The 27,293-nt window shown below is 43.7% G+C and overlaps 1 protein-coding gene across 3 annotated transcripts in view; it reads right to left on the reverse strand.

Moving 5' to 3' along the window:
• The window catches only part of cd82a (CD82 molecule a), a 67,785-nt gene that overhangs the window by 14,324 nt on the left and 26,168 nt on the right, over positions 1 to 27,293 (reverse strand). For all 3 annotated transcript variants that reach the window (XM_060940793.1, XM_060940795.1, XM_060940794.1), the window contains exons 2-3: positions 23,652 to 23,724; positions 16,486 to 16,558 (exon numbers count right to left, since the gene is read on the reverse strand). In XM_060940793.1, coding sequence (XP_060796776.1) covers positions 16,486 to 16,558; positions 23,652 to 23,714 — 136 coding nt within the window. In that variant the 5' untranslated portion in view covers positions 23,715 to 23,724. The remainder of the gene's footprint in view (positions 1 to 16,485; positions 16,559 to 23,651; positions 23,725 to 27,293) is intronic.

Here is a 27,293-nt window from a genome sequence, read left to right on the forward strand (position 1 = left end):
TGATTCTGAGTCCTGGTCTCTGTGTTTTCAACACTGCATTTTCAGAGGTGAGAAAGAATAAAAACACATTTTATAACTGACTTTTGCATCAACAACAGTTCTCTCTTTGTTGGTGCAGGTTAAAGTTGGTCTCGTGTTAGAAACAGAGTGTCGGTGACTAAGATTCTGATATAATTGGCGCAGTGCCAACAAGATCAACTGTGAGCTACTGCTCGTTTACGTATCCCCCCCCCCGTTTCTATTAGAATGCAAGCGATCAAAGGAATCGGACACTTATTACAAATATTGACTGCAACAAACAATGAAGCCTGAAACAAGTAAAGAGCAGTGTTCTCACGAGGGATTTCAAATAGCATCCTGGTAAACTGGGGCAGCACGGTGGTGCAGTGGTTAGCACGGTCGCCTCACAGCAAGAAGGTTCTGGGTTCAAACCCAGTGGCCGGCGGGGGCCTTTTTGTGTGGAGTTTGCATGTTCTCCCCGTGTCTGCATGGGTTTCTTCCAGGTGCTCCAAAGACATGCGGTTCGGTTAATATGAGGTGGCCTTGAGCGAGGCACCGAACTCCCAACTGCTCCCCGGGCGCTGTTAGCATGGCTGCCCACTGCTCTGGGTATGTGTGCGCGCGCTCATTGCTCATGGGTGTGTGCGTTCACTGCTTCAGATGGGTTTAATGCAGAGAGGAAATTTCGCAAGTGTGTGATGAATAAATTTGTGCTTGCTTTCTTTATCATTTTGAAACAGCATTTTGCTTCTTGAAATTGCGTCAAAAACCACACAATACGTTTCGTAAATACATTCAGTCGGTAAACAGGAAGTCGATGTGCGACAGACCTGAAAACAGTAAACACGGTATAGAACCCCAAGCTGAAGCTCAGTACCCAATATCAAGTGACTATGATTTGTAATTGCTGAGAAAAAGGGTGTTTTGGACGGACGGAGATACGGATGGGTGGGCGGATGGACGGACAGAAGCAAACTAGTATAGCCCCCTTCCTTTGAAGCAGGGGTATAAAAATGAATTTGGCCTGGTGCCAACCAAATCAATGAGGCATCAAATTAAGTTACCGATAGCTGTTTTGCAAATCCAAAGTAAAAGTCGTGTCATTCTGGTCCAAATATACACCTTTAGACCGAGCTGAAACATCCTAGTCTGGCTAACGCAACTTCAAAGCTCTGCGAGCATTTGGTCTGGCAAAGATATTAAGCCCAACCATTTCCCAAAGCGCGTGGTTGACCCGCCTCCCTGAAATGCCTCAGTTTGCTACTGGTCGAAGCCAGAAAAGGCTGTGACGAAGCTTAAACCAATCACATCACTCTTTCCTCTGACGTATGTGACGCAACGGAAACTGCTTGAGTAACAGGAAGAAGATAAATACCTCCAGGGCTGCTCTTTGCTCCGTTTTCAGTGAGAACTTCCTGTTGAATGCTTTCAATACAGCATCTACCGCTGTGTCAAAGGCTTGCCGCTGCTCCATGTTCGTAATGTTTCTAGTGAATGAAGCGCTTCCGGCATAGATTCTGTAAACAATCTATGGCTTCCGGTCGCAGTTCTACTACATCACTGCCTTGAACACGCCTCTACCCAGGGCCGTTGGAGATGCTCAAAGTTGATTGGCTCCCGATTTTTCGGGAGCTTGGAAGAGCTGGAGATAGCTTGCCTTGCCAGACTAAGCTCGCAACAGCCCCCCGTGTTGCGTCACACTTAGGATGGGCGGGCCCAGGCTAGAAACATCCTGTACATCATGGACATTTAAGGCTTTCTGCCTGGAAAATGAACCATTTTGGGTCGGGTCCACATGATGTCAGATTTACAGTCACTTCCCTTGGTCCAGTTTCACTTGGGTTTGTATTTCCTGCATACGGACGCAGGCTTGGTAGTTTAAAGCAGCAGGTAGAACTCAAAATCCATAATCTGAGCATCTAGCATGAAAATCTGGTGGACTGATACAAATAACAAAAGGAACATTTCTTGTTTGGTAATAAAACTTTTTTTTTTAAGGAAAAAAAAAAAATCATGAGAAAATCTAACTGTGAACCCAGTATCGTGAATCGAATCAAAAAGTGAATTGGGCAAACCATGACATGCCTAGTTGTCAAAGCTGTAGTTTTCCATTTAACATTATTCAAATTTGTATAATAACCTACAATCAAATTATTTAAGATCACACATTTCACTTTTATTTGCTAAAATGAGAACAAAAACGTGGATAAACATCCAGTTTAGCCCTCCAATGTGTTACGTTTGCTCGCCTGATGCTCAGAACATTCATGCAAATTTTATCCTGAATTAATATTCAAATATCTCATCTCATTATCTGTAGCCGCTTTATCCTTCTACAGGGTCGCAGGCGAGCTGGAGCCTATCCCAGCTGACTACGGGCAAAAGGCGGGGTACACCCTGGACAAGTCGCCAGGTCATCACAGGGCTGACACATAGACACAGACAACCATTCACACTCACATTCACACCTACGCTCAATTTAGAGTCACCAGTTAACCTAACCTGCATGTCTTTGGACTGTGGGGGAAACCGGAGCACCCGGAGGAAACCCACGCGGACACGGGGAGAACATGCAAACTCCGCACAGAAAGGCCCTCGCCGGCCACGGGGCTCGAACCCAGACCTTCTTGCTGTGAGGCAACAGCGCTAACCACTACACCACCGTGCCGCCCTAATATTCAAATATATTTGAATATTAACGTTTGATGTAACTGAAATACAAGAGTGGCAGTTATACGAGTACAGAAGGCCGACTCGCCAAGTCATAGCGGACACGTTTTCACATCTGTCTCTGTGTGTGTGTGTGTGTGTGTGTGTGTGAGAGTGAGTGAGAGAGAGATGTTGAGACACCACACAGATCTGACACATGAACACATGACACCAAACATGCTGAAATCACACCTTGGATGTTTCCCAGCAACAGATATTGATGACGAGTCAGTTTTTAACCACTGTGGTGATACATTTCTCTGTCTGACCAACAAAAAGCCAAGCCTGAGGCTCTCTGGAGCAACTGTGGAAAAGAAATCCGTTTCCAAGTGACTTTTCTGAAGGACCAGATGATCATCTTACAGTCACAGTTTTACGGCAGTCATTTCAACTTCACTTAAAACCATTTTATTCTGCTGTCCACATCTGGTTCAGTTATAATACAAAAACACGCTCAGGTTCGGATCAGGTGGTCATGGACGGTGCGGAAAATTAAACCGTACACTCCGAGGAGATAATGATGACCGAGAATATTAATGTGTGTTTAATCCGAGCTCGGATTAACGAACGCTGAGTGTGTGGTGAGGATTTAACCGGCGCTCCAGGTGAAGTTCATTAAGCTGAGACGGGTTTATCATCAGTACCTCAGGGTTAATCGGCTGTTATTCAAGATAAATCTACTGAAATTTTTCACGGATTTTATTTTAATAACCGTGGATTGTTTTATTAATTGTCCAACATCCCGAACCAAACCATTTATCTTCCCTGTGATTCTTAGTTTTGTTTAAAATTCTTTTTGAAAAACCTTGTATGAAGAATATTAAAAGCCATGCTGTTTATTGTCTTATTCTTGATCTTAATTTTATTCTTTAAAGCTGTAAAGCACTTTGCAGAATGAAGTAGGAAAGTTCAGATCCAGAATGTTCTCCAGTCGTAACGTTCGACTGTTATAGTTCAATATCACCGTATTATGATCTCGCTGAACAATTACAGTTAGGTCCATAAATATCTGGACAGAGACAACATTTTTCTAATTTTGGTTCTGTACATTACCACAATGAATTTTGAACAAAACAATTCAGATGCAGTTGAAGTTCAGACTTTCAGCTTTAATTCAGTGGGTTGAACAAAATGATTGCATAAAAATGTGAGGAACTAAAGCATTTTTTAAACACAATCCCTTCATTTCAGGGGCTCAAAAGTAATTGGACAAATTAAATAACTGTAAATAAAATGTTCATTTCTAATACTTGGTTGAAAACCCTTTGTTGGCAATGACTGCCTGAAGTCTTGAACTCATGGACATCACCAGACGCTGTGTTTCCTCCTTTTTAATGCTCTGCCAGGCCTTTACTGCAGCGGTTTTCAGTTGCTGTTTGTTTGTGGGCCTTTCTGTCTGAAGTTTAGTCTTTAACAAGTGAAATGCTGCTCAATTGGGTTGAGATCAGGTGACTGACTTGGCCATTCAAGAATATTCCACTTCTTTGCTTTAATAAACTCCTGGGTTGGTTTGGCTTTATGTTTTGGGTCATTGTCCATCTGTATTACGAAACGCCGACCAATCAGTTTGGCTGGATTTGAGCACACAGTATGTCTCTGAATACCTCAGAATTCATCCGGCTGCTTCTGTCCTGTCACATCATCAATAAACACTAGTGACCCAGTGCCACTGGCAGCCATGCATGCCCAAGCCATCACACTGCCTCCGCCGTGTTTTACAGATGATGTGGTATGCTTTGGATCATGAGCTGTACCATGCCTTCGCCATACTTTTTTCTTGCCATCATTCTGGTAGAGGTTGATCTTGGTTTCATCTGTCCAAAGAATGTTCTTCCAGAACTGTGCTGGCTTTTTAGATGTTTTTTTAGCAAAGTCCAATCTAGCCTTTTTATTCTTGAGGCTTATGAGTGGCTTGCACCGTGCAGTGAACCCTCTGTATTTACTTTAACGCAGTCTTCTCTTTATGGTAGATTTGGATATTGATACGCCTACCTCCTGGAGAGTGTGGTTGGCTGTTGTGAAGAGGTTTCTCTTCACCATGGAAATTATTCTGCGATCATCCACCACTGTTGTCTTCTGTGGGCGTCCAGGTCTTTTTGCATTGATGAGCTCACCAGTGCTTTCTTTCTTTCTCAGGATGTACCAAACTGTAGATTTTGCCACTCCTAATATTGTAGCAATTTCTCGGATGGGTTTTTTCTGCTTTCACAGCTTAAGGATGGCTTGTTTCACCTGCATGGAGAGCTCCTTTGACCGCATGTTTTCTTCACAGCAAAATCTTCCAAATGCAAGCACCACACCTCAGATCAACTCCAGGCCTTTTATCTGCTTAATTGAGAATGACATAACGAAGGAATTGCCCACACCTGCCCATGAAATAGCCTTTGAGTCAATTGTACAATTACTTTTGGTCCCTTTAAACACAGGGTGGCACATGTTAAGGAGCTGAAAAACCCTTTATCCAGTTTTAATGTGGATACCCTCAAATGAAAGCTGAAAGTCTGGACTTTATGTCCATTATATAACTATAACCTGAATATGTTTCAGTAAACAGGTTAAAAAAAAAAAACACATTTGTGTCAGTGTCCAAATATATATGGACCTAACTGTATATCAAAAACATCAGGGGATTAATTCATTTATAAACACACAAGGAAACTATTTCACAAAAACAAATCTTTCAACATTGTGCGCGCGCATCTATATACACTACTGTGCAAAAGTCTTAGCCCCCCCATTTTTTTCCCCATACAAACTGTTATAGATTTCTATTTTATGACTTCTACATGACCGAGTCAAAACATTACAAAAACATTTTAGAGTTCCAAACATTCATCCCCCCCCCCCAACACAAAATTAAACGTTACAAGGAAAAATAAAAAATTGTATCTGAGCAGCACAGTCCATAAGAGAGCACTTTTCAGATTAAAGCGAGACGGCCTTTCGAGTTCATAAAATCAGTGAAATTTAGTTCCGTCTGAAATGTGGTGATTGTGATGTGTTTATTTCTGTAATATCTCACAAAATATCAGGCCATTCTGTGGCTGGGAAGTTATTTAATTTGAGGGGATTAAAGCAAATGTGCATGAAATCGCTCGCTTGGCGCAGTCAAGCAGACAGAGGAAGTCCGTGTGCGCATGCGCAGGTTTACCTTCTTTTGGGTTTTACGGCAGCTGGCATCCACAGTGCTGCATTACTGCCATCTACAGGTTTCCCTTTGAGCGTGCACTGACAGTTCCATCATTCTGTCGCTAAACGAACAGCTGATCACACCGAGGTGCTCGCTGAGCGCCGATATTTATTAATTTGGTCCTGCGTTTCCTTTCCTTCGTATAGAACATAACGTCTTTTCTTCTCGCTTTCTTTCCGTTACTGTAGTCGGTCTTTCACGTTTCATTCGCACACTCACGTCCTCCATTTTTACCTCCGCCAAGGTGGTTATGTTTTCAGTAGCGTTGGTTTGTCTGTTAGCAACATTACGGAAAAAGTAATGAACAGATTGCTCCGAAATTTTTTCCAGAGGTGTGACTGAGCACAAGTAACAATTCATTAAATTTTGGCGGTGATCCGGATCACCTTCTGGATCCCGGAATTTTTTAAGGGATTCTTGGCAGAGGTCTGCGCTCTCCAAGTGCTTTTCTAGTTCTCTCCTGTTTCAAATTTGTGTCCCACAATGCCTTGCGTGAATGGGGAAAGCCCACCACGTGATGCATGACGGAGTATCTTGAATTGCGTCATGGTGAAGCAGGAAAAAAATAGCGGAGAATTTACGGCCACGTGGAAATAAATTAATTAATTGTTCTATTTTTAATAAAATAGGAAGTCTCCAATTCGAATTCAGTAGCTTTTGGTCACTAAACAAATAATTGGATGCCAGGGAAAATTCTTTTTATAACCCACAACTGAAAAATCTGAAAGGCAGTACAGCTTTAAAAAGATATTCTGTGAATGACTTTATCTTTGTGTAACTTTTTAAACTGTTAGTAGAGATGGAATGGATTAAATACCCAGTATCAGATATTGAAAATATATATATCACCAGATATTGAATGTTGGAAGAAATTGCAGAAATTGGAATTGCATTTGGAAAATCTATTTGCATTTGAAAGGTTTATTTGTCCAACTGGAAATTTTTACGCATAAAGAGACTTGACAGTTTTGCTGTACAGATTGATTTATGATTATTTTTACACTTTGTAATATTTGCAAGTGATTTGTGTGTGAAAGAGTTAACTATTGGAAACACTTTTCTGGTATTTAGACATTTTTTATAAATGGAATATAAATTTTGTTTTTAATCATAATATTTTTGTTTCAGTATGTTGAATATTATTTATTTTATGAATTTAATAATGTAGATATAGATTATTAGCATAAGTTTGTACACATCTCCAATGGAAACCAGCGCCAGATGAGTGGATCTCGTGTTTAAAGCTATCTATCTAGAGAGTTTTACTGTAAAATGATTCAGTTATTGGGGGGGGGGGGGGGGGGGACAACTTTTTAACTCAGTCATTTTTAAAGGGCTGGGTCTCACCATCGGCTGGTTCTCAAGGTTTCAGTCTCAATATCAGTAAAGAAAATGCAGCATCGTGGCATCACTAAATGTCAGTATTCATCACAGGGTGATCATAAGCTGAACGACAGACAGGACAGAGGTTGTAAGGAAGGAGAAGAAAAAAAAAAAAAAAAAAAGGGTTTGGTCGCAACTGGGACCAGTAGCCAGTCAGTGATGAGGTCATCATCTAATCAGGGGTTGCTGGAGCTCCAGATAGAGGAACCTCTGTGACTCAAACGTACCGGCTGATGACACAACGGTGGTTCCACAGCAAAAGGTGTGGGGCTGCCCCTGAAGCGCTTTCTAAACACCAATGATATCATACTTTCGTGTTGCGTTGGCAGCTGCCCCGGCTTACCCTCCCCATATGCCTGCTCTGCGGTGAGATCACCATCACCACCATAAACAAGAGCGCAGTGTACAGTCTCGCTAAAACAGAGCTACGACACAACAGTGTGACAACCACCTGATGTAATCAGCAGTACCAGTCCAAAGTGTGTGTGTGTGAGATCCCACTGATGAGCGCACAAACGCAGGAGACGTTCATGACTCAATCAATCAAGGAGATGGATCACAACAGCCTGATCAGCACATTCCACACTCTGACGAAACAGATTTGGGATTTAAAAGACAACACAGCTTGGTGACGCTTTCCATCGAGGCCATGTGACCTGTTCCACCACAGCACTGTTAAACTCTCAGTTCTGATTGGTCAGAAGGGGAGGATTCGTTCGCAGTTTTTGCAGCAGTGCTTTTTCTAATACGCTTTAGTTTCTATAGCAACAGCTCATTCACAGGAATCAACAGAAAGCTAATTAACTCATTTTAAAAACGTCCTGCTGTTGAATAAAGACAAACCTGTAACTGCTGCGAAGGCAAACTTTTCTGTAAGGATGCGTTTATTTATTCATTCTTATTTTAACATTTACAGACAGAATCTACAGTGTCAGAAGTAAAGCTGCAACTCGGGACGATTTTCAGGACGCGTCGCAGTTTCTCGCTAACTAAAGATGACAAGCTACGTGTCGTTTTTGTCTTTAACCTTCGAGACAGAGAATAAAGACAGGCTGCAACGTCACAGGAAGTAACATCTTTCACAGACATTAAATATTACTGTAAATGGACCTGTACCAACGAATTGAAGAATGTTGCCACTCAGCTGTTGGTAAACACCTGAAGATTGAGCGCGGTCTCCTGGACGCTCATGAACTGAGCAATCGATTTACTATTCTACGAAAATGCCCTGGGAAGTTGGACTGTCTGATTTATGAGATGTTACTCATCCAAGCAAAAAAGCCCAAATTAAACATCCAATCCGATTCTGTACGTGCTACAGTTTTTACTCTTGGGACTTTAGAAAAACTTGAACTGACTCTTAAAATCGCCTTAAACAATGTTTATTTTACTCTGATGATGTCAGTGACGTCAAAACGTCAGTTCATGATATCGCTAGCTTTTATTATTAAATATAAATGGATTTAAAAAAGTATGACATGTTTAATATATTAAAAACAGTAACCGCTGGGAAAACTGCTGTGGTCTAAGAGGAAAACATTTCCCGATGTGCTATCATCATATCCTGGGAAAATAATCTACTTCAAGGTGGTAACAGTAACTCCATTTCATCACAACACCTTTATAACAAGCTACAACGCATCCATTTATTTATTTATTTATTTATTTATTTGGCTCGACACATGCTGTGAATATTTTAACAAGGGACTAAATGTAGCCCTTTTATTCATAAGTGTGGATTATTTAACAGTTATTCCACAAAATCGAGTCGTACATGAGCTGATAGCGCTATAATCCATGTACGATGAGTGTCAAGTGTATGTGAGCATCAAGGTTTCCCACACTTGAAAGGGAAGGACTCGGACACAGGATTCCACTCGTCTTGTATTTTATTGGTTTTCAGTGGAGCTGACGTTATAGCACAATTGTGGTAGTGGGTTTTTCCAGAAGAAAAAGGTAGAAGTAGAACCAGAATCAGAAGCTAGAAGCTTCTACTTCTGATTCTACTTCTACTTCCCAGCTGGTCCAAGGCAGCGCCCTGGTGGGGGGACAAGGGGGGGGGCGAAGCTCCTGGGTTCTGGGGTTTTCTGACTTAAAAATTGTACTAAAATGGCAAGCAAACACACTAGAAAAAAAACCTGTCATGATTAACAAATTCAAGCCAATTTAATGGTCAACATGCAACTCTGACTCACTCACTCACTCCCCCCCCCCAAAGAACCAGCGCGGGCAGGGCCCGCTAGCCCCGCGCCTCGGGACGTAATTCGCCCCGAGGCGAGCCGCGGTGCTCTGCTTAGGTTTCGTTTCTATCCCGGGCTCCAGCCCGACTTTGGACGCTCGTAGCTCGGGCAGGGGAGGTCCCGGCATCCCCAAACCTGACAGCCAGAGACCTCTGCCCTCTCCCCAAAGAACGAAATCGCTGAACAAATGTCTCACAGTCTTATGTCCAACGTCTGTAGCAACCTCTTTCTCCAACCATTCCCAGCGGAACTTGTTTTTCACTATTCTGTCGATTTCTTTAACTCGATTTGCATCTTTACGCTCGATCGCGGAGGCTGCCATCTTTCAATTCTTTGTCTGAAGCGAGCTTACGTACAGCTATCTAACAAGCGCGTTCATTGGTTGTTACAGACCGATGGGCCAATCACGTACCTCGTTTCATCTCAATGACGGAAATACTGAAAGTTGGAACGAATAGGATATGAATACAGATTTTTGAGCGAAAAATCAGAAAAATTTTCAAATTTTGAGGTGAAAAAAGCGGAATTCCGCGAATTCGTGGAAAAAAAAAATCACATCCCTGTAATATGCTGATGAAGTTGTGAATGTTTTTCTTTCTATGTTTTTCAGACGGCTAGCAACAGTAATACAAGTAGTACCGGTGGTGCAAAGCACAAAACCAGAAAGGACGATTATGTTTGGTTAATTGGTCCCACTTCCAAGGAACTGTCTGGGAGAAAGCTTCCTTCTGCTCGGGAAGTCCTTAGTGTGTTCTTTTATCTCCACAAGATACCAGAATACCAAAAGGTTTAGAAAATCAGACAAGTAATAGCTATTGTTACTTTGAACACAGGAAGTTATATTACTGTATTGTTTGTATTAATATGAAACAGTTAATAAGCCACATTATTTTATATTGTGTCTTGAGTGAAAACTTTAATGGCTTTGTGGCACCTCTAAACATTGTTCAATCTTAACCAAATTTTGCACAATAACTTTTTAAGCAATGTAAGAAAAAGGTAAGGTGGTCGTAACAAAATCCTAAAAAAAAAAATAAAAAAAATTGGGGGACCACCCTAACGTGCAGCCAGAGCTATGCATATGGGTGGAAATAAGATAAGCTATTAAAAGAGCCATATGAAATGTGTAACAATAAATGTATTGTCTGTTTTGTTTCTCCATTATGAAAGCCCTCTATTTCCACTGCTAATTTTACCATCAGAGCATTTTTTTAATTTTATTTCGCGCGCTCGCTTCATATTTTTCCTGAAAAAATCCGAGAACCAACTAATTAAATTGGTGTGGCCTTAGGGGAACAGCAGCGTGTACATGGGGCAGTACCTCCCAAAGTATTCATCTGTACCTTTTATATACTACTTGGGAACATGTATGCAACATTTTGACCCTAAAAAAGACATGAGGTCCAATAATGAGCCCTAAAGGGTACGTTAGTGTCGATTGTACCTTGGGGGACAGAGACTCCTGCTGTACCCCTACTTTTCACAGCGCACTTTGAGTTATCATGATCTCAAAGTTTTATATCATCATGACGATGGATCACGATATCAATATTATATCGTCATGTCATCAATTATGACCCAGCTGTTAGTCACAGTTCATTACGGATCAAAGGACGTATTACTGTCTGAACTAACCGCAAAACAAACCTGGTCCTAATTATTCAACAGTCTTCCTCCATAAAATTCCAGCCACCAGATCCAAATGCATGTTAAAGCCTTTTGAGAACTGGCTCAACAAAGCGATTTGCTTTCCGTGAGTTTAACTGCTGAATTCAACACAACAACCTCAAAGCATCAGAGCAACCTGCTTGAATGGAAAACGAAAGCAGGGCTCGCTCTTTGATTTACTGCTGAGAGAACGTGTAAAGGGAGACGTGCAGACGTGACCGTGTTCCCAAGCTGTATGCAGTTTCACGCCAATGTTCTTTGCATTGTGTATGTTCAGCCTCGGAGCGGAAGCATGGCGATTCTCTGGGGATCAGCAGGACGGCGAAGGCCGCGAGTGGCTGGATCAGAGAAACAATAGCGTTCTATAAACTTGCTTTCTTTTCCTCTCATGGAAAGAGAGAGATAGAGAGATAAATAAAGGGGGTGGAGATGACAGACGGACGAGGGATCCCTAAAAGAACCAACAAATGTCTGTTCGTCAGCTATCACTAACCGTAGGAATGTGTCCGTGTGGTGAAATACGGCGCGTGGGGACAGGAAACATGAGACGCGTTCACCACCCAGATGTATGTGGTTCATGAAGCGTTCCATGACACCGACACCAAATTAAGCAACAAAAGTAGAGGAGGGAAAAAAATAAAATGTTAACGATCAAAATGAAACTCTGAGCGATTGTGAAATAAGGGTTAAAGAGTTCTAGGTTACTGCGCTAAGCAACACGCGCAACTGAAAAACAGCTCGGATTTCACTCAGAGCTGCATTTCACTGTGCCAAATATGAACCCCGAGGGCTGTTCTGGTGTCATTTAGACGCCCAGTTGGTTGGAGTGTCGCTCTCCAGACAGGATGGTGGAGAGATGTGTTACGGCACACATGTTCATTCGAGTCACGTATAGTTTGTTGCTCGTGGCTGTGAACAGGCCGTGCTCAGAGTGTGATAGGAAACAGGAATCACTGATGGCTTCACAGATAGAGAAGCAGCTTCGGGACCAAAAGGTTGCCGGTTCAATTCCCTGAACCAGCAAGAATGGCTGAAGTGCCTTTGAGCAAGGCACCTCACCTCCAACTGCTCCCACGATATGGCATGAAGTATGCAGACACGAGGTTCTTCTCCAAACTGGTACCACAAGGTCTGAAGGACACAATTGTAGAGAAGGTCTTTGTATGCTGTAGTGTTACAATTTTCCTTCACTGGAACCAAGAGGCCCAGCATGACCATGAATCTGTGCACAAAGCAAGGAGCTCCAATGAAGACGTGGTGTGTGAAGGTTGGAGTGGAAGAACTCGAGTGTCCTGCACAGAGCCCTGACTGAAGACGTCTGGGATGAACTGGACCCCAAAAATCAGTACCTGACCTCAGTAATAAATACGAATTGCCCAAAATCTAGTGGAAAGCCTTCCCAGAAGAGAAGAGAAGAGAAGAGTGGAAGCTCATAATAACAGCAATGCACAAACTTCTCGCCATCCAAGCTTGTTGATTCTTCCAAGATTTTTGTAATGCTTCAAATGCACAACCATTGTGATCCAGGAACCGAAGAAACACATTAGGACCATAGGATTGGGCCGAGAAATCCTTCGAATTTCTCACTTCTTTACTCACCCAATTTGCTGAGAAGTGAAAAAAAAAAACCCTCTATTCAAATGATTAAAGAAAAGGATTTCCCCCTCCATTATCAGATTTAGACACCTCAATCTCTGCTCGTCATAGCAAAACGATCACTCTTCACCGTCGTGTCAACTTGCGATTTGTCAAGTGCACTCTGACCTACGCTAGTACTTGATGACTGAAAATAAATCAACCTCAAGAAAAAAAAAAAAACCCTGTCGAGTTCTGAGCAGATGTTTTGCGTTTTTCTCTCTTGTGGAACCTCAACATCTGCTTCACCAAAGCAATCTCTGTTGCTCTGATTTTAACACATGCGCCATCATCGTCATGCATTTTCAATTTCAGTTTGGTTTGTACAACGCGTCCAACAACACACACTGCCACAAAGCAGCTTCACAGAAACCCGGCATGCAAATTTAGATCTCTAATAAAACAAACCGGAGCTGGAAACTCCCTGAGATGACATGAGGAAGAATTCTTGAGAGGAACCTGAATCAAAATGGTGAGTAGAAATAGTTCGATATCGCCCTTTCACAAATTGCCTGTCCACGGTTCGGTGTGCACGTATTTACAGCCAGCTCGTCTGTTTTGGTGGACGCGCAGGAAAGGAGGGGAAAAGTTTACAGTTTACAGACACGCTTGCTTTCTCTTGGAGGAAAAAAAAAAAAATGTGTCATCAGTAAGAAAGTGTGCATGTAAACCTTTCTAGCGTCTATACGTTAAAGTGCCAGTCTAACGACAATGACATCATAAAATCCCAGGTTTTGTGTGTGTGATCTGCTCAAATAGGTTGTAAAGTTCACCGATAAATAAAAAAAAAAAACTGGTTTGAAAATTATTTTGTGTCTGAATTCTGTTCCAAAAATCACTAAAAGCTTGTCCGCCATTACTAGATCGCAGCGATTTACAGGTCAGCGGCGCTGCATGTGTGACGTCATGTGCTTTGTGTCCACACGTACACCTTTTCCACCAAATCAGTTCCAGGGCCGGTTCGGGGCCAGTGCTGGTGCTGGTTCACAACTCGTTCAACCTGCGAGCCAGCTGAGAACCAGTTTGCTTTTCCATAGCTCGCGGTGCTAAGGGGAGCCACGTCATTACGTCGCTGTGTACGTCAGTTACGTCGCTACGTTTGCATAAACCTTGGCGCGAATATCGAAGCGAAAACATGGAAGAAGCAGCAGCAGCATCAACAACAACAATAAATGACTTCGCGTTTGTACAGCTGCTGCTTCTTGTCGCTTAAAAATGGCGATCTTTCGCGGTCTACCGATTGTTGTTGGTCTTAACAACTCCACCCCCCCGCTGACGTAAGCGGTTCTTTCCTCTGGCCCAGCAGAGAGTTGGTGCTAGCCTGGAACCGGTTTTTCTGGCCCCAGAGCCAGTTCTTTGTCAGTGGAAACAGAAAGCCCGGTTCCAAACTAAGCACTGGCCCCGAACCAGCCCTGGAACTGCTTTGGTGGAAAAGGGGCAACAGACTCTATAGTATTCTCCGCAGTGGTGTGCATTCTTGATACTGATTCTTTTGAAAAAAAGATGACGAAAGTTCTAGACCCTTTCTATTTTGTGCTACAACGTTAAGTAGAGGTGTGTTGTGGTGGGGGCACGCGTGCGTCAGCACACAATTACTGTTTTGTTTTGTTTTTTTTCCTGGAGTTCCGAGTACAATGGATCGCAGTACCAGGGCTGCGAAATGGAAAAAAGTAAAATCCGAGTGGGGGGTCTGTGGGGCACAGCCTGGATCTTTCGGATGTGTTCATAAACGATATTCGTTTCTGACTTGAAATTCCAGCCACCACCATCAATTCCACGGATTCTTGATACGGTTTGCCTTGTCTACTTTTTTCACCTTGTCATTATCGCGATCCTCCCTCTGTACAGTCTCTCTGCGACACAGACATACCAAAAAACCTTTTATTCTCACTTAAATCGCGAGCTATATTGTCAACACGTGTTTGAAAAGAGTAACCCGAAAATGGCAAGAAAGAAACAGCGCTGTGTCGCACAAACAGTCTACGATGTCGGATATATAACTTGTACAATGTCATAAAATATAGAGACACCTGCCATTAGATCTCCACCCCCCAATCCAGTAAACCATGTACTCGTCGGCGATTACGGTCCCCAACCATTAGCAGAGTTCCTCCACTCCCGACATTTTTTTTTTTTTGCAAAAATGGTGTTTTTGCCATCAAATCTGTAAAATTCCGTGAATTTTTCACAGCCCTGCAGTCTCTAAGAGCTCGATACACCCACAAAGCCATCGATCATTCCAAAATGATATGTCGCTATTCCTGTGCAAATGTGTAAAAGACGTCAGGCTTGAATCCCTGGCTGTGGTTCCAGTGAGCGCGCTTCCATCTCCGAGGTGTTCTGTATAAACGTCAGTTTGAGTCCAGAGCCATCATCAAAAGTGTAACCTCGTGCCAACTGAGCCTTCAGCCATTTGGAATCCTTGACGTAGCTGATGTGTGGAAAGAGACGGCTCTATTCTTCTCCTGCTCACTTACAGTGAGTCGCTCACCAAATTCATTCATACTGATGACTCGAGAGCTGACGTGATGCGTGCTAATGAGCGAGCAGTTAAATGAGACCAGTGTGGCGCGGCCGCAGCACCTGCGCGCTCTTTCGGGGAGCGTTACGTCACCCTCGTGCTGCCAGCCCGGTTATCCGCGCCACTTGTGAACATGGGTTCTATTCCACAGCCTTCTCAGAACACACACTCACTGACCTCTCTGCAGCAGCCTCACCATGGAGAAAACATCTGTCTCTGTGTGTGTGTGTGTGTGTGTGTGTGTGTGAGAATACGAATGAGACGGTGATGAGAAAACCGTTGAACGGTCTACATCACGTGACGTCTCAAAGACACCAGAGTAACATCGTTCATCAAAGGAAAAAAGCCAAATCAGAACCAGATGGTCGTGTAAAAAGGTCCAACACGACTGAGTCACAACATCGTGAGTCAGAGGCAGGATGAGAGCTGCGGTGAATCGGAGCATAAAGAGAGACAGAACGAAAGAACTAACAAGAACAACTGTGAGCTACTGCTCACTTACGTATCCCCCCCTCCCCCCTGCTCTCGCTTATATCAGAACACAAGCGATCGAAGGAATTGGACACTTATGATGAATGTTGACTGCAACAAACAATAAACCCTGAAACAAGTAAGTACAGAGCCGTGTCTCTCCCCAGGGGTTTCAAACAGCATCCTGCTAAACCGTCACTCTGAAATAGCGTCAAAATCCACCTAATATGCTTCGTAAATACATTCAGTCGGTAAACAGGAAGCTGATGTGTGACAGACCTGGAAACGGTAAGCACGGTAGTGTACAGAACCCCAAGCTGAAGCTCGGTACCAAATATCAAGTGACTACGATTTGTGGTTGCTGAGAAAAAGGCTGTTTCAGATGGAGATACAGACAGACGGACAGAGGTTTAAAAAAAAAAAAAGTATAGCCCCCTGAAGGATAAAAGAAAGAAAGAAAGACGGCTTATTGAGACTGAAATGCCGAAAAGCATGTTCAAAGTGACGTCCAGAGTAAAGGCCGATTTGAGTCGCGTTAACAGAACATGAGCTGATTTGAAATAGAAATGAAATATTTTCTCTCCGACGCGGAGCCGATCCACACGAACGACTGGATTTCTTCAACATCATATGTTTGATTACGTTTAGAGTTCACTGAAAATACTTACGCAAGACTGCAATGAAGCTCTGACTGTCCAGGAGGATCCAGAGTCCAAAGCCCATAATCAGGGCTCCAAAGATCTGCAGAGAGAGAGAGAGAGAGAGAGAGAGAGAGAGAGAGAGAGAGAGAATTAATCACAAACTGGAGAGAAAGGGGGAAAAGCAGGGCCTCATGTCTCACAGGCCTAAATTTACAAGCCAGTCGCTCCAAATCACTTGGACGGGATGAAATGAGGAAAAAGTGTGTGTGTGTGTGTGTGTACTCTGCCAGAGTTTACTGGAGACACGAATAAGTTAAGTTCTAACCCTAGGTTTTTCCAGGAGCTCGCGCTCTCTGTCTCTGTCTCTCTCTCTCCCCTGTAGTACAACACTAAACATCTGGGATTGATCAGGCCATGTCTCTGCGTGGCAGCAGCAGCAGAAGGAGGAGGAGGTTGCAGCGGATGTGGCCTCTTCTCGAGAACACCAAAACGTGCCCTCAGCGCACACCATCAATCTTGGTATTCAGTTCGCAGTTCAGCTCAGCACCAGATCCTGCACTCACCACTTCCTGTTTCAGGCTGGAAGAGCTCTGCTGTATCCTGTGCCAGACTGGTAGATTAGTTGTTGATTATTTCCCCCTAATGCCCCATCTCAATGTGTTTGATTCCTTTTACGCCACAGCAATTTGCCAATAATTCAGTTTTTTTTCTTTCGCTACTTCCTGTTTTCACTTGCACTACAACAGCTACAAACAAACAGTCGCTCCCTCACCAGGCTCTTTAAACTTCACCAGATCAACAATTATATAAAAGTTTTCCTTTGTTAAATTAAAAAAAAAAACCAAAACCTATATGTTTATCATTAGCGTTAGCTTACGTCGAACATCAGGCGTATAAACAAGTCGTTACTATAGAAACAAAAATGCATTTGAGAGACAGAGAGAGAGAGAGAGAGAGCGCGCTTTCATGTTTATAGACCTGTGATTTGCAGCTGAACGACTGTCAGAGCTGCTGCTCAGAAAACTTAATTAACCCACACGGCAACTATACATTCAGTAAAGGATCTGGGACAATATTCCGAGTCTGTATTATTCCAGTCCCGATCCAGTGATCCAGGAGGGACTCTGCTCTGAAATTGTGTATCAGATCCCAGCCGCTAAAAATAAAACGCCTGCTCCTGAAATAACCGGGGCTGCACCTCGTATTGAAGTAATGAAGACTGTAATCCGTCACTTCTCCGCCGTTTCGCTCTTTCATTCACAGTACGACTTCAAGCCCAAACAGCTCGGGGCTTTTATCGTCCTCCTGCGGCACCGCTTTGATCCGAACACATGTGCGAGGGATAATGCTACAGCTCCTGCAGAATTTGTTTGGACCTGATGATGGAGGCCTGTGATTTAGAGGGCGGATGCTTGGGTAAGAGGTTTCATTTACTCAGGGTGGGGGCAGACGCAGGGACCCGCAGAGAACCGAGAGGTTATCATCACCGTAATTAGAGGAACAGAGAGAGAGAGAGAGAGAGAGAGAGAGAGAGAGAGAGAGATACACGGATGAGGCTGATAAAGAGATCGTAAAACTATCAATCAATCGTGACTAACGTCGTCTTCTCAAAAAAAGTGGTTCCTAAAAATACAGCAGTTGTACCAACTCAAGAACCATCCCCCTCCATGCCAAAAAATAAAGTAAATAAATTTCATTATGCAAAACATATAACTGAGATGGATGACAGAAAAAAATCCACCTGGAAAGATTCGCATATTAATTTGCATAATTAACAGCGGCCAAGATTTATTTCATAATTCAACTCAGAGTTGTCATTTTGGTGAACGGGTTCCAACGTTACCCACAGTGCAGTCTGATGACCTGCTGATGGTGGTGCAGTGCGATTTCACCTTCGCCTTATTCATCTTTACTTAACCAGTTCAATGCGGCGGCGCTTTAGTGTTTTATTCCGTCCAGCTCTCTTACCCCCGATCCGTTCACTCTGTTCAAAGAGATCGGTGTGAGAAACTGCTGCGAACGTTGTCGCGCTCATCATCTCGTGAATCGCTATCTAGCCGAGTTGATAGAGTCTCCGTTGACGTTGAGCAGTGGTGCATTCTGGGACTTCGAGTCCAGTTCTTCAGACATGTCCACAAGCACTGGCAACCGGTGGCTTTCTCCACCTACACAGACGGTCTGCACCGGCTACTCGATCGCTGCTGCCCGTAATTTGCTGCAAATCCAATTATTCCACCATGAAACGGTCTTCGATTCGGATCTAGCAGCACCGTATTCGTTAACCGATTCTCGCGCTCTGATTGGCTAAGCCAGACCACGTCGTATTGTATGTACCGTAAAATACCAAATAATAGCCGAGTTCCAATTAACCGCCGAGTTCCCTTTAACGGCCGGGTGTACGCGTGTGTTGTGACAAATAAAGGCCGGTTCCGAATACTCGCCGGGGTCTTAAAAAAAAAAAAAAAGCGTCTGAACGTTCTATCTAGAATCTTGAGGCCCAGCACTTTTCTGGTTTTCTGGTGTTTAAACGATTTTGCATTGCATAGTTTTCTACCGAAACAATATGAATGAATGAATGAATGAATGAATGAATGAATGAATGAAAAATGAAATTATTTCTATAATACTGTTTACAACATTTTGTTACGCAGGGGTGATAGCGTTCCGGCGCGCCGTGGCTGGGGAAAAAAAAAAAAATCTAGTTCGCCCATTGTCCTGTGTCATTCTGAGATGCGCAGATAGACAGTAAAGGGAATTCGGAATTCCCTTTACTGTCTATCTGAGCATCTCAGAATAACACGTAACTTACACGTAACTTACGTGATAATAAACATGCCATTTCAATATTATAATCTTGGTCTACCGTAATATTTCTTGAGGAATGCAACTCCGTAACTTTTGACAGATGTCTTAGCCAATTACGTTTGACATGAGTGTGTGGCAGGGCAGGGCTGCCCTTTGTCACCGGTTCTGTTCATAATTTTTATGGACAGAATTTCTAGGCGCAGCCAGGGGCCAGAAGGAATCCTGTTTGGGAACCACAGGATTTCATCTCTGCTTTTTGCGGATGATGTTGTCCTGTTGGCTTCTTCAAACCAGGACCTTCAGCATGCACTGGGGCGGTTTGCAGTCGAGTGTGAAGCGGCTGGGATGAGAATCAGCACCTCCAAGTCCGAGGCCATGGTTCTCGACCGGAAAAGGGTGGCTTGCCCTCTCCAGGTTGGTGGAGAAGTTCTGCCTCAAGTGGAGGAGTTTAAGTATCTCGGGATCTTGTTCACGAGTGAGGGAAGGATGGAGCGTGAGATCGACAGGCGGATCGGTGCAGCCTCCGCAGTGATGCGGTCGCTTTACCGGTCCGTTGTGGTGAAGAAGGAGCTGAGCCAAAAGGCGAAGCTCTCAATTTACCGGTCGATCTACGTTCCGACTCTCACCTATGGTCATGAGCTTTGGGTAATGACCGAAAGGACAAGATCGCGGATACAAGCGGCCGAAATGAGTTTCCTTCGCAGGGTGGCTGGGCGCTCCCTTAGAGATAGGGTGAGAAGCACAGTCACTCGGGAGGAGCTCGGAGTAGAGCCGCTGCTGCTCCACATCGAGAGGAATCAGCTGAGGTGGCTCGGGCATCTTTTTCGGATGCCTCCTGGACGCCTCCCTGGGGAGGTGTTCCAGGCATGTCCCCCCGGGAGGAGGCCCCGGGGAAGACCCAGGACACGCTGGAGGGACTATGTCTCTCGGCTGGCCTGGGAACGCCTCGGTGTTCTTCCCGAGGAGCTGGCCGAGGTGTCTGGGGAAAGGGAAGTTTGGGCTTCCCTGCTTAGACTGCTGCCTCCGCGACCCGGTCCCGGATAAAGCGGAAGAAGACGAGACGAGACGAGATGAGTGTGTGGGATATCACTTACGTCATCGAATGAGGAATACCCCTTTGGGTATACCCAACGAAAGCCAGCGTGTGTGGTGACATTGAGGACTGCGGGTTTCCAAGGTTGGACTGCTGCTTCTGTTAAACGACCTAAATTGCCGAATGCATGCGTCAAAGCACACACTGAGTTTTATTAAAGACCTTATACCATTTCACTTGCCCTTACCCATTCGGATCTGGAAGACGCTTTACAAAAAAGGTGAGAGCGTTCTAACATGCATTTCAGTCTGCTCGCGGCCAATCTAATCCAAGGGGCCTTTTCAACAAGTAATCTGTCGTGCAAGTTGGGCAGAAGCACGCGTCAGGCAGGCAACATGTAGGCCTACAAGTCAGTAACCTATTCAACTAACTTTCATCCGAACTTTAAGTTTTCTACGGGGTCGAGCCACCGTACCAACTCACTCGGGGAATAGGCTCATATCCGCCAAATAGGGAGACGTCTTGGAGAGAAACGTGATGCAAGATGACAGTATGTAGCCACTGCAGGTCACTTATTTTTCAGCATAAGAAAAAACCCTTTGGTTTGACACTTCGCACCCTAATTATGTTGCTTCAACGTCGCGCCCTCCATGCAATTTCAGATTGACAGACATCGCGAAGCGCAAAGGGTGGAGGCTGCATGGGTGAGGGTGATAGCAAGTGACCATAACTTTGCAGAGTAATTAAATCACAGTGCTGCGCACAGACAATGGTGTGGTTTCTTGATTATTTTGTAAAGCATGCGCTTAACTAGTCATTAACAGGAAAAGGTGTGTGATTTATCCTTTATCCACCCCGACTGTGCCATGCGAAGATGCATTCTGCGTCTTCAAAATTCCCCGAAGTCAGCACTGTGCTATCTGTAATCTAACTCTAAACAAACTGTAAGTTATACTGGTTAAAAGTAGGCCTATCTGAGAATGATTTTTTCCTCCGTTTTGAGGTAGATTTTGGGGAAGGTGTTTGTGAAGAAGGAATTAATCGCCTGTTCCAAATAGCCGCCTAGTCTCTAATACGCGCCGGGTCTCTTACGTGATTGAGACAAATAATAGCCCGGGCTATTATTTGGTATTTTACGGTAGTTATGTTACAGAGCCAGGCAGCGTACTACAGAGGGTAACTGAGAAAGCCAAGCACACACACACATCTGGAAGGAAATTGCATACATATTTTGCAAATATTTTACAGAGAAATGGTGAGTAATTTATTAGCTGAGAGTGCACCAGAGGGCACCAGATGGCATGCAAATTTCAAAATTTTCTGGGGGCGGGCATACCCCCAGACCTCCCTAGCATTAGCACGCTTTTGGCATGCCACAGCAGCTTCACGACCACAAATTCCAAAGCCATCTACTTTTTTTTTTTTTTTTTTAAAGCCGGCTACTTCAGATTTTCTGGAGAACCATTGCTACTTCTACACTGGATTTCTCATTAATCAGACACTGAACGCTGCTTGAAATTGAAACGCGACTGAGAAAAATCTCTGGGGTTTTTTTGTTCTTATTAAACACGTTTGTAACTGTGCAAGCAAAACACATGACATCAGTGTGACACGTGCTAAGTGGAAGAACAGAAATACAGCAGAATGTAACACATTCACACCAGAAATCACGGAACACGTCGGAAAGATTTCATGATGAACACGTTTGTGTTTCAGGATGGAGGTGGTTTTATTTATTTTAAGTCTCTGTGCTTAACTACAGCTTCAAGTTAAACTCGATATAAACTCTGATCAGAAATGTCCGGGTGTGTTGGATTGTGATGCAATATAATATACACTCACTGGCCACTTTATTAGGAACACCCCTACATCCACCTGCTGTTTTATTTTCTGCAGGTCTCTCATCAGCCGATCTCTCGACAGCAGCACGATGCATCAAATCACGCAGATACAAATCAAGAGCTTCGGTTAACGTTCACAAATGTTCAAACATCAGAATGTGAAAAATTGTGATCTCAGTGAAAGTGTGACTTTCTTTCACTGTGGAATGGGTGTTGGTTTGAGCCAGATGGACTGGTTTGAGGTGGTGTTTACATTAGACCGTATCGTTTTCGTTGCGGATGCACTGTCCGTGCACATTAAAACGCCGGGAAACGACTCCACAGGCGGAACAGTTTGAATCCGCCAGGGCCCACGTATTCAACCCGGTACGTATCTGATCCGGTGCTGTGTAAACATTGAGGAACGAGGATACGCAGTGCTGAGCTCTAGCTGACGTCGTCATTGGACAACGTCACTGTGACATCCACCTTCCTGATTCGCTGGCGTTGGTCATGTGACGCGACTGCTGAAAAACGGCACGGACTTCACTTCCTGCTATTTGTGTGTGTACGCGAATCGTTTTAAAAACGTTAATCTGATGATCCACTGATTCGAAATAATGTAAACAGGGCCTGAGTATTTCAGAAACTGCTGATCTCCTGGGTTTTTCACACACAACAAGTGAGTGAGTGACAGTTTTGTGGATGAAAAAAAGGAAGGAGGAAAAAAAAAAAAAAAAAAAGCCTTATTGATGTGAGGTCAGAAGAACACTGCCAGATTGGTTAGAGCTTTGTTTTTTGTTTGTTTTTTTTTGCCAGGAAGGACAAAGTAACTCACAATCACTCTTTACAACCGTGGTGAGCAAAAAAGCATCTCAGCATGCAACAAAGAGAGAAGAACACATTGGGTTCCACTCCTGCAGCCAAGAACAGGGAGCTTAGAATTAAGAACAAGTTCCTATTAAAGTGGCCGGGGAGTGTAAGTGCTTAATAACGTATAAGCAGTGACAAAAATAAAGTGACAGTGCTTACAATCACATGATCAATATTTTTACATAATCAGAGGACTAGCATGAACATGGTTAGCAGTCTCGCCGGCGGCTAAAGAAGGAGAGCATGAAAATGTTAGCAAGTCACAATCGTCCAAAAAGGTGGAGAGAGAGAGAGACCAGTTTCTGCAACTGACATAAAAACACATTAACTCTGATTCAGACATGCTATTACATGACCTCGCTCATACAGCTCCACCCACCTGAAACCAGTTAAAAGACACAAAATGCTCAATCAAAAGCTATTATTGATAATAATAATAATAATAATAATAATAATAATAATAGAATGAATCACTAGTAGTAACGCTAACATTTAAAAAGTGCCTGCATTCATTAGCCCTTATTTAATATTGTCCATTAAGGACACTGCAACCATAAACACACCCCTGTAACGCCACGCCAACCCACAGCTCCAGCACTGCCTTATTTATCAAAGTCAAGGTTGAGTCATGGAGTCTCAAAGACAAAGAGAAGCATACTCACAAAGAACAGGAGGTTGAAGAGAAACAGAAAGTACTTGGTGGCCGTGATGCAACCTTTGCCCATTTTGCTGGCTCTAAAATGGAGGGGGAAGAAAAAAAAAAAGAACAGAACAGACTTCAGAACATTGTATTTTCAGAATCAGCATCATGATAACTGGCCAAGAACTTCAACACACAAGGAGTTTGGTTCTGGCAGTTGGTGTCTCTAGCGATACAGGAAAAAAAAAATTTACAAGTGAATACATGCAAGTTATGCAAATGTAATCTACAATATGGACATGACAATATAATAAATATGTAATCTACAATAACTAGTGTAACTATTACATACAACCCCAATTCCAAAAAAGTTGGGACGCTGTGTAAAACAAATAAAAAACACAATGTGAAAATTTGCAAATCATGGAAACCCTACATTTCACTGAAAATAGTCCAAAGACAACATATCAAAACTCAGAAATTTGATTGTTTTTTTGAAAAATGTATGCTTATTTTGAATTTGATGTCAGCAACATGTTTCAGAAAAGTTGAGACAGGCACAACAAAAGACTGAAAAAGTTGTGCAATGCTTTAAAATAATAAATAAATAAATAAATAAATAAATAAATAAATAGGTTGCTTGGCAACAGGTCAGTAAGAGGATTGGGTATAAAAAGAGCATCCCGGGGAGGCGGGGTCTCTCAGAAGTAAAGATGGGGCGGGGTTCACCGCTCTGTGAAAGACTGCGTGGGCAAACAGTGCAACAATTTAAGAATAACGAAAACATTCTCCATGTAAAATTTGTAAAGAATTTGAGGATCACATCATCTATGGTCCATAATAAAAAAAAAAAAAAGCACGGTCGCCTCATAGCAAGAAGGTTCTGGGTTCAAACCCAGTGGCCAGCGAGGGCCTTTCTGTGTGGAGTTTGCATGTTCTCCCCGTGTTTGCGTGGGTTTCCTCCGGGTGCTCCGGTTTCCCCCACAGTCCAAAGACATGCGGTTAGGTTAATATGAGACGGCCTTGGGCTGAGGTGCCCTTGAGTGAGGCACCGAACTCCCAACTGCTCCCCGGGCGCTGTTAGCATGGCTGCCCACTGCTCTGGATACGTGTGTGTGTGTGTGTGTGTGTGTGTGTGTGTGTGTGTGTGTGTGTGTCCGCGCGCGCGCACACTTATTGCTCACGTGTGTGTTCATTGCTTCAGATGGGTTAAATGCAGAGAGGAATTTTCACAAGTGTGTGATGAATAAAGTTGTACTTTCTTTCTTTAATATCATTAAAAGATTCAGAGAATCTGGAGAAATCTCTGTATGCAAGAGACAAGGCTGAAAACTGACACTGGAAGCCTGTGATCTTCAGGCCCTCAGGAGACACTGCATTAAAAGCAGACACGTGTCTGTAGTGGAAATCACTGTATGGGCTCAGGAACACTTCAGAAAACCATCGTCTGTGAAAACACTTCATTACTGCGTCTATAAATACAAGTTAAAACCAGACATAAACAATATCCAGAAACACCGCCCCCTTCTCTGGGCCTGAGCTCTTTTACGATGGACTGAGGCGAAGTGGGAAACTGTCCCGAGGCCTGATGAGTCAAAAGTAGAAATTCTTTTTAGAAATCACGGACACCACGTCCTCCAGGCTAAAGAGGAGAGGGACCATCCGGCTTATCAGTGCACAGTTCAAAAGCAGCATCTGTGATAGTATGAGGGTGCATTAGTGCACATGACATGGGGAGCTTGTACATCTGGGAAAGCATCATTAATGCTGAATGATATATACAGGTTTTGGAACAACATGCTGCCATCCAGATGACGTTTTTTCAGTGAATGCCTTTCTTTCAGCAAGACAACAAAACAACTTTCTGCACATATTGCATGGCTCTGTAATAAGAGAGTCTGGGTGCTAAACTGGCCTGCCTACAGCCCAGTCTCCCATTTAAAACATTTGGTGTATTATGAAGCGCAAAATGCAACAAAGGAGACCCTGAACTGTTGAACAACTGAAACTGAGGAAGTTGAACCTGCTGGGCCTGAACACCTCCCTCTGCAACTGGATCCTGGATTTCCTGAGAGACCTCAGTCAGTCCAGACTGGGAGCAGAACTTCCAGCACCACCATACTGAGCACTGGGGCCCCCCAGGGCTGTGCAGCAACTCGCAGCTCAAACCACATCAAGTTTGCTGATGACATGACTGTGGTGGGTCTCATCAGTAAAAACGATGAGTCAGCATACAGAGAAGAGGTGCAACGGCTATCGGACTGGTGCCGTCAACAACAACTCTCTGAACGTGGACAAAAAAAAAAAAAAAAAAAGATGGTTGTTGACTTCAGAACACCACTGAGTGACCACTCTCCACTGAACATCAACAGCTCACTCGTGGAGAATGGTCAAAAGCACCAAATTCCTCTGTGTTCATCTGGCAGAGAACCTCACCTGGTCTCTCAACACCAGCTCCATCGTCAAGATAACCCAGCAGTGCCTCTACTTCCTGTGGAGGCTGAGGAAAACCCATCTCCCATCCTCACAATATTCTCCACAGGGACTACTGAGAGCATTCTGAGCAGCTGCATCACGGTCTGGTTTTGGAACTGCACCGTCTCGGATTGCAAGACCCGACAGCGGATAGTGAGGACAGTGGAGATGATCATCCGAGTCTCTCTTCCCTCCATCACATGCTGCTTCCAGAAAGCTACCAGCATTGTGGATGACCCCACACACACACACACACACACAGTCTCTTCACCCTCCTTCCATCTGGAGAAAGGTATCAAAGCATTTGGACCTTCACAACCAGACTAACAGTTTCTTCCCACATGCTATCAGACTCCTCAACTCTGAGGGACGGGACTGATTCTCACAGACTGTTGAACACACCACTCTCACTGCAGTATTTGCACAGTGGACAATATTGCACGATTGCTTTACAATGTTTATATGTCTTTCACACACACGGTTTACATTTATTTATTCCCCTTTTCATATATTACCTCAATATGCACACTCAACGCTGCACTTTATGTTGTGTCATTACTGTTTGCAGTGTTGCACTCCTGCACTGTGTGTTATATATAGACTTGTAGTCGTGTGACGTTGAATGTAACATCATGGTCCTGGAGGAACGGTTTGGTTTTAACTGTGTACTGTACCAACTGTATATGGTTGAAATGACAAAAATACATTGATCTTGAAACCGTGCATCAGGAAAGAATGGGACATTCAAAGGACTTCATGAACACAGACGTCACAGCAACAGGCCTGTAGCCATTTAGTCCTGTGATGGAGGGTTTCTTAGGGACCGGAATGATGGAGTGCTTGAAGCAGAAGGGGACTTGATGCAACTCGAGGGATCTGATGAAGATATGTATAAAGACTAGAGCCAGTTGGTCAGCACAGGCTTTAAGACAGGAGGGGGGAGACTCCATCTAGGTTTGGTGAGCCTTTGCATCGGGGGTGTGATAAGGGCGGCTGTGAATGTATTCTCCTCAAACCTGCAGTAGAAGGCATTCAGGTCATCAGCCAGGTCTTTGTTTTCCTCAGCAGGGGGGATGGTCTCCTGTAGTTGATGTCCTGCTGGGCTCTACACACTGATGCAGGGTCATTGGCTGAAAAGCTGTTTTTCAGCTTATCGGTGTAGCTTCTCTAATACCCTGTCTACACTAGG

This window comes from Neoarius graeffei, chromosome 15 (assembly GCF_027579695.1).
Source record: "Neoarius graeffei isolate fNeoGra1 chromosome 15, fNeoGra1.pri, whole genome shotgun sequence".
In the NCBI taxonomy this organism is placed as follows: domain Eukaryota; kingdom Metazoa; phylum Chordata; class Actinopteri; order Siluriformes; family Ariidae; genus Neoarius; species Neoarius graeffei.